At 36.3% G+C, this 16,333-nt stretch overlaps 1 protein-coding gene across 1 annotated transcript; it reads right to left on the minus strand.

The window, feature by feature from the left end:
• Positions 1-13,354: 13,354 nt before the first annotated feature.
• Positions 13,355-15,016, minus strand: GK2 (glycerol kinase 2). The gene has a single exon (XM_060093107.1). The coding sequence runs from the start codon at positions 15,014-15,016 to the stop codon at positions 13,355-13,357; it is 1,662 nt and encodes a 553-aa protein (XP_059949090.1).
• Between the last annotated feature and the right edge of the window lie 1,317 nt (positions 15,017-16,333).

Raw genomic sequence — 16,333 nt, forward strand, 5'->3', positions numbered from 1 at the left:
CGACCTTTTTGGCACCAGGGACCAGTTTCGTAGAAGACAATTTTTCCACGGACAGGGCGGGGAGGATGGTGCACGCAGTGTGAGGGATGGGGGGGCGGCAGATGAAGCTTCGCTCTCTCCACCGCCATTCACCTCCTACTGTGCGGCCAGGTTCTTAACAGGCGGTGGGTGGGGGTGGGGACTCCTGCTCTATAGCACAGGGAACTTCATTCAATATCTAGTAATGAACTATAATGGAAAAGAATCTGAAAAAAAATTATACATATGTGTTCATACACACACACACACACACACATAACTGAATGACTTTGCTGCACACCAGAAACTAACACAGCATTGTAAATCAACTATACTTCAATAAAAAAAAGTGTTTGGCAAATCGAACCTAGGAGAATGTGGACAAATAAATGCTAAAAACAAGGGGAAAAAAAGTTTTCATGGCAGCAAACTTTACCATGTTTCTAGGGAAGTGTTTTTCTCCAATTGCCTATTGAAAACAAAATGCGTCTGAATATTGTTATTTTGGGAATAGGACATTTTAATAAAAACAGCAATAACTGGAGGGTATATATGGATTTGGAGAAGGGCAAATAATCTATTTAGAAATTGTCATAATGATCATTTGTAAGTTTTATGTTACATAAGAAGTGTGATCCAGGGTGTGGTATTGGAAGTTACTTAAATCAGCTCTGGGCAGTTGATAACCACAGAAAAGCAAAGATTTTTTTTATTGTGGTAAAGTATACATAATATTAAATTTTCCATTTAAACTGTTTTTAAGTATACAATTCAGTGGCATTAAGTACATTCACATTGTTGTACAACTGTCACTACCTTATACCTCCAGAACTTTTTCTTCATCCTAAACTGAAACTCTGTACCCATGAAACAAAAACTCTTCATTACTCCCTTTCCCTTGCCTTTAGTAACCATTATTTTCTGCTTTCTGTCTATAAATTTTGACTCTCAAATTATTCCCATATAAGTAGAACCATGCAATATTTTTACCTTTGTGTCTAACTTCTTTCACTTAGCATAATGTTTTCAAGGTTCACCTATGCTGCAGCGTGTATCAGAATTTCATCCCTTTTTTAGGGCTGAATAATATTCCACTATATGTACATAATGAATTTTGTTTATCCATTCATCTCTTAGTGTACATTTGGGTTGCTTCCACCTTTCGGCTGTTGTGAATATGCTGCTATGAACATTGGTGTACACATGTCTGTTCAAGTCTCTGATTTCAATTCTTTTGGGTATATACCTAGAAATGGCATTGCTGGATCATATGGTAATTCTATGTTTAATTTTTTGAGGAACCATCATACTGTCTTCCACAACATCTGCACCATTTTACCTTCCAACCAGCAGTGCACAAAAGTCCCAATTTCTCTACATCCTTGCCTATACTTCTTTTTTTTTTTTTTGATGATAGCCATCCTAATGGGTGTGAAATGGCACCTTTTTGTGGTTTTCATTTTCATTTCCCGAATGACTAACCATGTTGAGCATCTGTTCATGTGCTCATTGGCCATTTGTATATCTTCCTTGGAGAATTGTCTATTAAGCCCAACTTTTACATGGGTTAGGTTCTTTTTGCTTATGTTTTTATTGAATGGTAGCATTTCTTTATATATTCTGGATATTAATCCCTTATCAGATATATTATTTGCAAATATTTTCTTTCATTCTATGTGTTGTCTTTTTATTCTCTTGATAGTGCCTTTTGATACAAAGAAGTTTTTAATTTTGGTAAGTCCCAATTAATTTAATTTTTCTTTTTTTTGCCTGTGCTTTTGGTGTTATATCCAATAAATCATTGCCAAGTCTAATGTAAGAATTTTTTAAAACTGTATTTTCATAGCCTAGAAATCTTGATTACATAGCATTTCTTTCCACTCTTTAGTTATACTTTTCACATCTTCTTAACCACACAAAGGACATCTCGGTTGCCAAATAATGCCTTAGTTTTTAAGCCTATGCTTATAATACACATAATTAAGCCTGTACTTTTTCTATGATTAGTATTTCCTTTTTTTAGGAACTTTTTTGAAATTCAATTTTAAAGATATAGAAACCAAAGAATCACCCAACTCTTCTCTTTATATCCTATTTGGCAATAGTTATACTGACAGTACTAATAGCAAACTCTTATGTGGGGCTTACCCACTACCAGGAATTGATCTAAGCTCTTTACATACATTAACTAATTTGCTCCTCAAATAATTCATTTATTCCGTAAGACTATCATTATCATTATCATCATCACCATCCTCATCTTCATTTTCATTTTAGAGTTGAAGAAACTGAAGCACAGAAAGGTTAAGTAACTTGGCAAAGGTCACACAGTAAGCGGTAGAGCCCAGCTCTAAACCCAGTAGTCCATGCCCTACTGCTACTCCATGCATTCTCTCAATAATGAAAGCTAGCAGTCAAGGAGAGATAGACATGAGATTTTTATCATGTTACTTACCTCAACATAAACTTTTTGTGGAGCTCTAGTCCCTACAGGAAAAAAAAAAAAAAAAAGACATGTTCTTAGATTGATATTCAAGGTTCTTCAAAATCTGGCTCCAACTTTTACTACCCACTGCTTTCCAACATTATCTTGCTCTGTTTAAACTGATAAGCTTAAAAACTGTGGAACTTGTGTCTGATGCTGTTGCTCGTATTATTTCCCACAAGTAAATTTATTTTCATCTCTCCATCCTTATCTATTGTTATCCTATCCATCTTAGAAGTCTGGTTCATAACTTAGAAGGCTGGTTCCGCCATTATATTTCCCTTCTAATTCCAGATACAAGTGTCCTTTCCCTCCCTACTGCATATGCAATCCATTCATTTGCACATTCATTCATTCATTCATTCACCAAATAGTACTTTTCAAATACTGCCTTACTTCATGGCCATTTCTGTATATGATTTATTGCCACTACTAGATTATAAAATCCTGGAAGGCAGGTATCATGTAGTTCCCACTTTTATATTTCCCATGGTACCTAGCAGAGGGGGAACTTAATAAATATTATGGATTGATTCATTGATAAGCTGAGTTATATGACCAAACTAAGATTGGCATTCTGATTTTTATGAGAGATTACTACTATGAGGATAATCCCTCTTTGTTCATAAACTTCTGTCATGATCAATGAGAAACTAAGGATTAGAAAACTCACATATGAATTAACTACTGTATGCTAAATTAAGCATCAAACTAATCAGGAAAGAAAAAGACAGGATAATGAAATCTTGATTTTGTAATAAATGGTGGGCATTGTGGACTGGATATAAGGACTTTTTTTTAAATAAGGAAATTTGGGAGGGAGGGATAAATTGGGAGATTAGGATTGACATATACACACTACTATATTTAAAATAGATAACTAACAAGGACCTACTGTATAGCACAGGGAACTCTACTCCATACTCTGTAATGACCTATATGGGAAAAGAATCTAAAAAAGAGTGGATATATGTATATGTTTAATGGATTCACTTTGCTGTACACCTGAAACTAACACAACATTGTAAATCAACTATCCTCCAATAAAAATTTTTTTAAAAGATAAAAAATAAATAAAACAAGGAAATTTGATAAATTTGACTGAGGTAGAGTTATTTCTGGAATAATGCAGTAGAATTAACTTAAATGAATTAATAAAAAGCAATACACAGAATAAGTACTATTAAAAATGGAAGTAACTAGGTATTTAGACAATTTTTGAAAAGTTATAATGCAATAACTGATTTCTAAGACAGGTTAATGATCATTCTTCTCAGACCTTTACATCTCACCAAGAATCCATTTTTCACCCCTAAATAATGAGGATAACATCTACTTTTTAAGATGAAAGAGTGATGTTCATCCTGTGAAAGGGAAAACACCATAAACAAACTCTTATTTTACATCTCTAATTTTGTCTGCCTAGAAAAAGTGCAGAGATTCTCTTTAATATGACAGCTTCCAGGAAGAGACATGGTAAGTGAAAAAATCACAAGTGAAGTGCACCTAGAACAGGTGGAAGACAGAATATAGGTATTCGGATGTTAAATGCCAGGCTGCTTAGCTTACCTGTGAAATGGTTGCAATTAGCACATTGAAAGCGGTAAGGTAAAATGAACAGATTTCTGTTTTCAGGAGAAGTGTGGCTATGGGATCCCCTGCCCACAGGGCGGCGCCTCAAAGCGCAGACATAGCGAAGAGAGGCCACGTGGCCCTTGCTGGCCACCGTAGGGCACCAAGCGGCGGGCTCTGACTCCTAGTCCGTCTCAGACACTGGCCCAGAGTCAGGTCTGTCACACAGCCAGCGGGAAGATGACTCTCCTCCTTCCGCCCCTTTCCACGACCCCAGAGCAACTCTGAAATGAGGGTGTTGACATGTCAAATAGACTCTGATCTTTGGAGATGTGAAAAGGAATGCATAGCAGAAAATTAGGCATGAACAGCTGGAGAACAAGGTCGCGGCAGAACTTGAAGACACCAGCATCCTGGAGGCTCGAATTGTTGCCTCCACGGTCCAGATTCACAGTTATTAAGAACCTGTGTAGCAAGATAGAAAGGTCAGAGCACGTAAACATTCTCCGATGTTGAGCAACTGTAACCAAGCAAGACCACATGGGGCCTTCCGAGGACTGGCCTTCCCCCATATCCTCTTCTCTAGCTCCTCTCTGAAGTAACTAGATAATAGTATTTCCTGAATCGTTTTGCAGATGTAAAAATCCCCCTCTCCAACAAAAGGAAGATGCTTGACAACCAGGAGCACATAGCCCCAAGCCTCTTTTTTTTTTTTCCTTCGGTACGCAGGCCTCTCACTGTTGGGGCCTCTCCCGTTGCGGAGCACGGGCTCCGGACGCGCAGGCTCAGCGGCCATGGCTCACGGGCCCAGCCGCTCTGTGGCATGTGGGATCTTCCCGGACCGGAGCACAAACCCGTGTCCCCTGCATCAGCAGGCGGACTCTCAACCACTGCTCCACCAGGGAAGCCCCAGCTCGGGGCTTTTGAGGGTATGAGCCACCTCGTCTCCTTGCAGGGCCTTGCAATAAACCTTTCTCTACTCCAAACTCCGACGTTTCAGTTTGTTTGGCCTCACTGTGCGTCGGGCACAGGAACTTGCATTAATACAACGACTAGAGGAAGAAGAAGCTCAAAGAATGCTCATAAGAACAATCAGAGGGGCTCTGAAAGAACGAATAGCTGGAGATGTGCTCCACTTTCCCCTCGGTGCCTCTGAACAGCTCCTGCAGCTGGGAGACCTAGAAGGCTCTGCCCGGAGGTAAGAGGGCCAGGAGGCTCCCTTTGGGGGTTGGTGTGGGGGGATTTCCAACAGGTCTGGGGTGCTGGAAAAGAAACAATAAATTATGTAAAATCAGAGACAGAGGTGGGAAGGGAACAGGAAGGGAGGGAGAACCATGGTGGAAATGTAGAGGTTACATTTGAGAGATGGGACAGGAAAAGTTAGGTTACTGTAGTATATCTGGTACCATTAATTGTGATGCCTGAACTAAAAGAGTGTGAACAAAAGGGAAGAAACAGAGAGAAGAGACTTTTAAAGTCAGTTCCCCTAAAGTGGTTCCCTGGGACTTAAAACAGTTCTGAATGTTGAGGGGAAAATGCTATGCAATTACCACTGCATTTCTAAGTATTTCTAAATGTGATCTTAGAGAAAACCAGCAGTTTTTGTTTTTAAAATAGAAATCTTCGAAGAAAATTTGGCATACGTATACAAGAAAGTTCGGCTAGGTTCTAATCCCAGCACTTCCAGGCACAAAACAGCCCTAACACCTTGGACCATCAGCACTTCTGGACCCCAATTTCTAAATATTTAAAATAAGGAGCCTGAGGTATAAGATTCCCAATTTCTAGCTAAAATTCATTAGGGACCTGTTTTAAAGTTAAAGTTTCATCTCTCTTAGGTTATCTTCTTTTGCAATCTCTAACATGTGGAAAATGCAAAGTATATGTTTCCATTCTCCAATGACATGACAAAATGAGACATGAGGAGATGCTTTAGAAACTATTTTGTAAAGATTTATATCCTTTTTGTTAATGTTCTTTTTATTTGTAGACATTGTATGATTCTCATAATATACACTGGAGCTGGTATAAGAAGGTGAAACTATAGTGAACTTATAGAAACAAATAGGAGAGGAACATACATGTAAACAGGCAAAGAATGCATTGACAGCAATAGAGCTGAAGTGTAGAAGCTGTGAGGGGATGAATGAAAGATAAATGATCTTCCAAGTACTCATCTAGACAAACATTTGGTACATAATTTGTTTTTGATACAATTGTCATGAAAGTCATTCTTCTCTATGGAACAACAGGCCAGATCTTTAGCACATTGCTGCTTGGTGCCCAGTGGGCAGTGTGTGCCTGATTGCCAGTGCCAATTTTTAGCGCATGTTCATCTGCAGGATATTAAACAGATTGCCGTCCTTTTGATGTTTGTGAATATGAGTAGTAAATACCATATGATATGACTCAATGGATTTGTTTCAGGAAAAAGAAAAAGACAAAGAGGAGGGCGAAGAAGGAAGAGGAGGTGGAAGAAGAAGAAACTTGCATCTCTCCCTGAAATGAAAGGATGAACTAGGTAAGTCTGAAAGTATATCCGTTTTTTGGAGATGAGTAGAAAGCTTTGTATCTAGAAAGGAATGGTACCTCTACCAGCGCTCTCCCAATTTTCTGGCATGTTTAATGACTAAGGAAATGGCTCCCCAAAGAGTCTGTAAACATTTTTTTCAGGAATAGAAAATCACTGGAGAATAGAAAATGATTTTATTATAGTTCAGAATCTTCCAGAATGTGCCTCGCTTAAGAGGCCATAAAAATTGTATGTGTGTATGAGTATGTAAGTATGCACCAAATTATTTGTTGAGCAAGACATAACTCTATCTTTTATAAGAAATTCATAAGTTATTATTACCTTTTCTTTCATCTTGTAAAAAGTCATAACACAGCTGTTTGAGGTAGACAAAGCCCAAGAAAATCCCTACCAGCTGGGTGAAGCTAAAGGAACATTATAATATAAAAACTTAGATTTAATCTTACTCCCAGCATGTTTTTAATGACAACTAGTAAGTTATTTAAACTTTTCACTTCTTTTGTATTAAAAGATGTTGAGCTAGAAGCTTTCTCAGGCCCCATCCACCTGCAGGCTCTTCTTACATCATGAAAGTAGTCTTGCAGTTTTCATTGAGAGAATTGTTTTTGAAAATACTAAATTCTAGGCAAGTAATCATATTCTCCTGGTGAATCATCTCCTCAGTTCTAAAGTTATACCCTTTTTGGATTGGGAAGGTGATTTTCTTGTTCTTTTCCTCATTGTTCTCAACCGTGAAGCTGAGCTAATGGTAGATATCTGTGGCCTATTTAAAAAAGAGCTGAGAAGAAGCGGTCAGTTTATTTGGTAAAATATACTTCAGGCCAGACAAACTTTATCTTACAATGAGAGAGAGTGTGTGAGAGAGAGAGAGAGAGAGAGAGAGAGAGAGAGAGAGAGAGAGAGAGAGAGAGAGATCTTAATCAAAGCTTCCTGCTGCAAGGTGTCTACTCATCCCCTGCTCTGGTCACTTTGCTAAGTCATACAATTGTGGAAACAGGGACATGCAGTTAAGCAGGTTGCCTACTTCAGTTTAGAGTAAAAGCTAGACAGATCAGAGTTATCCGCATTTGCAATCATTAGAACATGTATATCTTGTTTTTTGCCTAGTTCTCTTTTGAAGCTCCTAGTGTAGACATATAATGTCTCCTCACTGTTTTGGGTTTGCAAATGTTTTTCAAGCTTGGATTTCCTATGACACTTGAAAAACATCCTTTAATAACTGAATAGGAGAAAGATTTGTGGATTATTTACAATGAACTGAATTTCATAGTTAGTTGAATATAAGATTATTAACAGTCTTATCACCCTCTACTTTTTTCCCACCAAAGGTCAAGGCCTTCTTTTCTTTTCTTTTTGTAAAATAAATCAGTTTGTTGAGGGCTGATATGATAATGAACTGTAACGTACACTAAACACATAGAGGACAAGGATCACGTGAAATTTCTCCAACGCTCAAATAAACCTGGCTATAAAGGTTGTGGATGGAAACTATGGGGGAATATTTAAATATTAAGTTTATTCATTTTGTTTTGATTGAAACAATCAGAATGGACTATAGTGCTGTCATTTCCATGGGAGGCTAAAGTAGGTGACTGTCTGAGATGGTACTGTATTTACTCTAGACTTTGCTGGAAGATTACTCTAGGGGATCTTATTTGTTCTCATTAAAAAGAAAACAGCATGGAAACAAATTTTCCATATCTAACTGTCAGAGAGTAGGTTTATAATGTTCCACCTAAATGCAGATTGTTTAATGTAACGTTTATACTGATGTATTGGGAAAAGGGCTTACTGGTGAGTGAATCAATAGCTTCCCTGTGAGCTTATGAGTATGAATATCAAAATAATAATATAAGCCCCAGAAATCAGGCACAAACACATAATAATTTAGGATTCTCTACCAGGTGAGGAGGGGAAGATGCTTATCCCTCTAAGTTTGATGTCTATGCCTGCCACTCCTAAAGCTGCTTCTACATGGATACCATAAAGGGTGTCTCTAATTAGATTTAATAGTACAGCTTGTTTCTCTTTGGATACCTTTAACATCCCTTTCCCTTCATGGCCTTCTTTGTTTCTTCTCTCTCTTCCTCCTTACTGACCCTTCTCAGCCATGTCTTGTTTTAATTTACAAATTGTATCTTTGGAAAACAGTATCAGAATTAGATGCTTTTCATTCTCCTGGTTAGTGTTTGAGGTCATGCTCTCTCACTCACATGTATGCCTGACATTAAATGATGACTGCTGTTTTATAACGTGCATGTGATGAGAGGCCATCGTCATAATTTAACTGTGTAGTTCTGCTTAGTGGCAATATAGAGAAATTATTAATTAGCTAATTTTATAATAGAATATACAGAAGCTCCTTTATAGCCTTGGGGCAAAGTACTGTAATTTACCAATATAATGTAAGTTAAATTATGAAAGTGAGACTTATAAAGGCAAAGATATAAAAAGGAAAAGATATAATCACAGGAGTATAATATTGAAGAAGTGAGAACGAATGAGATACTGAGTTTGAGGACTTTTAGTCTAATTTTCTTATGACATCTTTGTTTGTGACTCTTCATAAAGTCAATTGCAGTGGGTCCCAGACTGGGAATTATGAACAGATAAATGAAATGGGAAATTAATTTGTTTTCAATGATACTAGACATTATCATGTATTTTGCCGGCCTCATCACACAAATGACTTCAAATAAAGCTCATAGACCTTCTAGAGATAGGGACTGGCACACCCCATGCTAGCAGACTGTAGAAGCAGAGGATATATCAGTATGCATAATAGAGAAGAGCAAAGAATTAACCTACTTGAGCAAACTTTGGTTATATTCCTTCAGAGTTTGAGGTAAGCTTTTTCTCTTTTTTAAAACAGTTTTATTGAGGTATAATTGACATATAATAAACTGCACATATTTAAAGTGTTCAGTTTGATTAATTTTGACATAAATATTCACCCTTGACACATCACCATAATTAATATAATGAGCATATTTTTCTTTGTGCCCCTTTGTAATCATGCCTCCTACCCCCTGCTGCCCACTCCTCATTCCCATCCCCCCACCTGTCCCCACCCCCCAGTTCCCAGGCAGCCACTGATATGCTTTTTGCCATTATGTAATAGTTTGCATTTCCTACAACTATATATGAATAGAATCACACACTACATATATACTACTCTTTTTTGTCTGGCTTATTTCACTCAGCTTAATTATTTTGAAATTCATCTCTGTTGTAGTGTGTATCAGTAGTTGCTGGATAGCTTTTCATTTTATGGATATACCATGGTTTGTTTATCCATTCACCTGCTGGTGGACATTTGAGTTGTGTCCAGTTTTTGGCTATAACAAGTAAAGTGCTATGGAAAAATCTTTGTATAGACATGTTTTCAGTTCTCTTGGGTAAATATCTAGGATAATGTGATAGATGTATATTTAGTTTTTTGAGAAACCATTTAACTGTTTTCTAAAATGTTTGTAATCATTCTCCATTTTCAGTAGAATCATATGGGAGATTCAGTTCCTCTACATCTTTACCAAACTTGATATGGTTTTCTTTTTAATTTTAGGCACTCAAGTCAGTGTGTAGTTATATCTCATGCAGTTTTTCTTTCTTAGTTGTTAAGATGGTGAAGTATATTGATTGAGTTTTCTATTTACACTGATTCATTATCCTAGCTTCCCCCCAGTTGGTCATGATGTCTTATCCTTTTTATGCATTGTTAGATTAATTTTGCTAAACTTTGTTTAGAATTTTTGCATCAGTGTTTATAAAGGATATTGATTAGCCATTTTTTGTTTTGTTTTGTTTTTTGTAATGCCTTTGTCTGATGTTGGAATCAGATTAATGCTGTAATCTTGGCCTCATAGAATGAGTTTGGAAGTGTTTCTTCCTTTTCAGTTTTCTGGAAGAGTTTGTGTAGAATGAGTATTATTTCTTTATCATTGAAGAAATAACTCCCATTTGGGCTTGGTGTTTTCTCTGCGAGGAGGTTTTAAACTAGGAATTCAACCTATTTAATAGATATAGGGCTATTCAAGTTATCTGTTTTTTCCTTGAGTTTGTTAGCTTGTGTTTTCCAAGGAATTTGTTCATTTCATCTGAGTTGTCAATTTACTGGGATAAAGTTTTCATAATATTCCTGTATTATCATTTTAATATCCTTAGGATCTATAGTGATATCACTCTCATTCCTGATATTGATAATTTTTGTCATCTTTTTTTATTAGTCCAGTCTAGGTGTAAAGGTTATCAATTTATTGATATTCTAAAAGAACAAATTTTGGTTATATTGATTTTTGCTATTGTTTTTCTATTTTCTATACCATTGATTATTGCACTCCTCTTTATTTTATCTTTTCTTTTACTACTTTGCATTTAATTTGTTATCCTATTTCCAGTTTCTTAAGATTGAAGCTGAGGTCACTGATTGAAACCTTGTCTCTCTTCTAACATAGGCCTTTAGTCCTAGAAATTTCTAAGTACTGCTTTAGTAATATCTCATAAATTTTGATATGTTGTGTTTTCATTTTCATTATGTTCCAAATATTTTCTATTTTCCTTCTTTATCTCTTCAACTCATGGATTATTTAAAAGTTTTAAATTTAGTTTCCAAATATTTGGAGATTTCCAAAAACCTTTTATTGATTTATAATTCCAATGTACTCAGATGGCATACCTTATATGAAATCCTTTTAAATTTATTGAGGCTTGGTTGATAGCCTAAATGAGGTCTGTCTTGGTAAATATTTTATATGCACTTCAAAACAGCATGTATTCTCCTACTGTAGGGTGGAATGTTATATGAATGTCAACTAAGTTATTTGATAGTATTGTTCAAATCTATATCATTAATTTGTCTACTTGTTCTATCAAATGTTGAGGAAGAGATATTGAAATCTCTTACTATAAGTGTAGATTTACCTCCTTTTTCTTTCAGTTCTATCAGATTTTGCTTTATGTATTTTGAAGCTCTGTTATTAAGTATATATATGTTTAGGATTGTTATATCTCTTTAATGAATTGACCCTTTTATCATTGCAAAATGACCTTGTCCATCACTGGTGCTTTGAAGTTTACCTTCTGATATTAATATAGCCACTTCAGCTTTCTTTCCATTAATATGAGTATGGTATATCTTTTTAAAATCCTTTTTCTTTTTGACTATTTTTTTCTCTTTTTTTGAAATATGTTTCTTGGGGACAGTAAATATTTGAGTCTTTCTTTTTTATCTAATATGATGATCTTGCTTTTTAATTGAGGTATTTAGACCACTTATATTTAATGTGCTTATTGGCATGGTTAGGTTTAAATGTATTTTCCTACTATTGTTTTCTATTTTCTTATCTATTCTTTTTTTCCTTTTTCATCTCTTTTCTGTCTTGTTTTGGATCAAATGAATATTTTTATAGTTCTGGCTTATGTACTAGATTTGCTTATTAATTCTAACTTTTTGTTTTGTTATTTTAGGATTTAGAGTACTTAATTAACAGTGTAACTTCAATTGATATTATACCACTTCCCATATAGTATATGAATCTTAGAGTATTTATTACACTTCCATTTATCTACTTCCAACCTTCTTGCTATTTTTGTTTTCTTCTGCATATGCTTAAACTACATACTATATAATTAGTTTCATTTGAGCAATCACTTCTCTTTTTTCTGCTTGAAAATAATGCTTACTGTAGCATTCCACGTTTTTTTTTTTCCTTTTTCTTCCAGCATATATCCAGCTAAGGCAATTAAATTAAAAAGTAAGGTGTAAAATACAGTTAAAATCATAATACACTTTGTTTTGTATCAGTATAAAGCATATAAATTTTAAATACCACCTGTTTAAAAAAATGTTTATCCTGATAAATAGTATGCATGCTCATTTCTCTCTCTCTCTCTCTTTCTCCCTATATATATATATATATATATATATATATATAAATGTTTACCCTAAAATATTTATGTAAGTACTGGTCCACTTAAGACTACCCTTCTTCTAAGCTTCACTGATGGTCTCTCTATATGAAGTATATAAGCATATATGTTATACATACCAAGTAAACTACATAAAATAGAAATATGAAAAAACAAAGGAAAACATGTCCTTCTTCCTATAGGATTTACACAGAAAATTAGTGTAATTAGTGAGGACATGTAAAATGTCTGAAGAATTTTGAAGAATATCTTCTAGGAAAATAGCTATGAGAATACTAAATTTCTATTATAAAAACTTATGTTTCCATTAAACATTCAGTGAAGGTATTGTGGTCTCCCTAATATGTGCAAAAGAGGACTTTGGGATCCATTCAATACAACAACTACAATAAGATGTCCCTCAGTTTTAGCAGGTTAGTTACACCTCTTAATCAAGTGCGTGTAGCACAGAGAACCAAATCCTGGTCCATAAGTGTTAGAAAATGTTTGATGAAAAATTCCATAGACAGAATCTGAATATTCTATATTTTAGAGGGAGTGGACAGGATTTCATGACAGTGGAGGGGGTTGACTCCCAGTGGTTGGCCTGACCTTAACTGCTGATGTTAAAAAACACACCAAATGTTTCTGCAGTGTTTTCTGCTGTAATTTATTTATTTCTAGCCATAGGTTTACTTGTAGGGTTCTCATAAGCCATGCAGTAAGTGGTTTATAAATAAAGTCAGTCTGTTATAGTGTCATTACATTAAGAGACAGAATTGCTGGATTTTCTTCATTCTGTGAAAAGCTCACATCTTGAGAATCCATGTTTGATATTATTATGGTACACCTGAGATGTATCTTGCTCCAATTAACATTATCATGCTAGTCATTATAAAAAAACCCAAGGGCAGACTAGAGAACATAGTAGGTTCACTACTTTCAGGAGGCTGTGTTGTAACCCAACCCATTGACTTCATCACAGCTTTCTTCCATGTAGAATAACGAATTTCACTTTCTGTGGCTTTTATCTGTGGTTCAAACCGTTCCATCATGACCATTGACAAATCCTCGGGTTTAAGACTCCAAACATCTACACCTTCTGCAGCTCCTGCTGCCATGGCAGCTCCCAGGGCAGTTGTTTCAGGGATGGAGGCTTTTATTACTGGAATATGCAGAATGTCTGCTTGCAGTTGCATAAGAACTTTGTTGTTGGTCATTTCTCCATCCACCTGCAAATGACTGAGTGGAATTCCACAGTCATGGTTCATGGCATCCAAAATCTCTCGGGTTTGGAAACAAATAGCTTCTAATGCAGCAAAAGCAATATGACTTTTATTGGTGAACTGAGTGAGACCACAGATTATCCCTCTTGCAGTGGGCTCCCAGTAAGGTGCATATAACCCTGAAAAGGCTGGGATGAAGTAGCAGCCATAAGAAGTACCTACTTCCTTAGCAAGTTTTTCACTTTCTTCTGAGGTCTTTATAATTCCAAGATTGTCTCTCAGCCAGCAAATAACAGCACCGGCTGTAGCAACAGAACCTTCCAATGCATAACATACTGGCTTGTCTTTGCCTAGCTTGTAAGCCACTGTGGTCAGGAGGCCGTGTTCAGAAAATACACACTTATGACCTGTATTACATAGTAAGAAACAGCCTGTTCCATACGTGTTTTTGGCTTGTCCTTCCTGGAAGCACATTTGTCCTACTAATGCAGCAGACTGGTCCCCCAAACATCCAGATATTGGCACACCTTCCAAGGCTCCAGTTTTCATTCGGCCATAGATCTCAGAAGAACTCCAGACATTTGGAAGAATGTCCATTGGAATTTCAAAAAAGTTACACAGCTCTTTATCCCATTCTAAAGAATGGATATTGAAGAGCATTGTCCTACTTGCATTTGTTACATCTGTACAATGGATACCTCCATTAACTCCTCCTGTCAGACTCCAGATAAGCCATGAATCAATGGTACCAAAAAGAGCTCTACCTTCTTCAACAGCCTTTTGAACTTTTCTCACATTGTCAAGAATCCAACGAAGTTTTACTGCACTGAAGTAAGTGCTAAGTGGAAGGCCTGTCTTGGACTTGACGAAGTTATTATTTCCTGGAATTTTTTTGCTGAGAGTCTCAACAGTAGACTGGGTTCTTAGATCAAGCCACACCACAGCATTGTAGAGCGGCTCTCCAGTTAATTTGTCCCAGATAACAGTGGTTTCCCTCTGATTGCTGACACCAATAGCTTTTATGTTGGATATATCAATACTGAGTTCTTGAAGTTTCTCACATGTTTTCGCTATACATTCATAAACGGAATGAAGAATTTCCTTAGGGTCTTGTTCTACCCATCCTTCTTTTGGGAAGTCTTGGGTTAATTCCACTTGATGGTGACTAAGTAGTTCCGCTGTTTTTGAATCGAAAACCATAAAATGAGTGGAGTCAGTACCCTGGACCACTGCCCCCACCAATAGCTCCACAACTGCCGTCTTCGGAGCTGCCATGAAACCTGTCGTCGGGCTCAGCTGCTCCGGTTCTCAGCTCAGCTGCTCCGGTGCTTAGCAGCTCTGGTGCCGTTTCCCCGGTGATGGAGGTGTTGGTGGGGGTGGGGCGTCAGGATCATAATGCATCAGGATCATAATGCGTGCAGGCTCAGTAACTGCCTAGGCTGAACTTGAACTCGCTGGGACATGCTTTGTCCTCTAACCAGCGCTGCATCTTTTCACCCCACTCCTTTGACTCGCGCTCCACCCCCAACCACTCAATTATCTTTTAAGGAGATTTAAGCTTAAAAAAAAATCATATACTTACCAACGTAATTATTGTTACTTGTGCTCTTCATTGTGTTGTGTGGATCCACATTTCAGTTATCGTGTTCTTTCTGCCTGTAAGATTTCCCCTAATATTTCTTGTAGTGTGGTCTGTTGGAAATGAATTTTTACAACTTTTGAACATCTGAAAAGTATTTCATCTACTATTTAAAGATATTTTCTCTGGATATAGAATTCTTATTAACTTTTTTTTCCTTAAATTTCAGTGCCTTGAAACTAACTTTTTTCCCCTTAAATTTCAGTGCCTTGAAACTGTTGCTCCGCCCTCTTCTCTCGTGTTGTTTCAGGTGTGAACTTCACTGTCAAACTTATTTTTTAAATGTCTGTTTTTCTCTCACTGTCTTTAAGATTTTTTTCTCTTTATCAATGGTTTTGGTCAGTTTTATGATGATATTACTTGGTGTAGTTTTCTTATTTTCTGTGCTTGGGGCTCATTGAGCTACTTGGGTCTGTGGGTTTATGGATTTCATCAAATTTGGAAAACTTTGGGCCATTATTTCTATAAATATGTTTTATTTTTCCTCTCTTCTCTGCTCTAGGGACTCCAATTACATATATTGACATTCACTGCTGCTCTACTCATTATTATAATTATCTTCTCTTTCTGTGGTTCATTTTAGATAGTTTCTATTGCTATGTCTTCAACTTTACTAATCTTTTCTTCTCCATTGTTAATCTATTAATTCAGCTATTGTATTTTTCACATCACATATTGTAGTTTTCATCCCTAGAAGTTCAATTGGATTTTTAAAAATATAAACTTAGCTTTTTGAACACATGGGATGCAGTTAGAATAACTTGATTTCATCTTCTGCTAATTCTAGCATCTATGTCAGTTCTGGTTCAATTTTGACTGATTAATTTTTCTCCTCATTATGGCTTGTATTTCTCTGCTTCTTTGCCTGCTTGATAATTTTTGATAAGGTGCCAAACATTGTAAACTTTACCTGGTTGGATTGCTGGTTATTTTTGTGTTCCTAAAGACCTTGA

This window comes from Mesoplodon densirostris, chromosome 1 (genome assembly GCF_025265405.1).
Source record: "Mesoplodon densirostris isolate mMesDen1 chromosome 1, mMesDen1 primary haplotype, whole genome shotgun sequence".
NCBI lineage: Eukaryota > Metazoa > Chordata > Mammalia > Artiodactyla > Ziphiidae > Mesoplodon > Mesoplodon densirostris.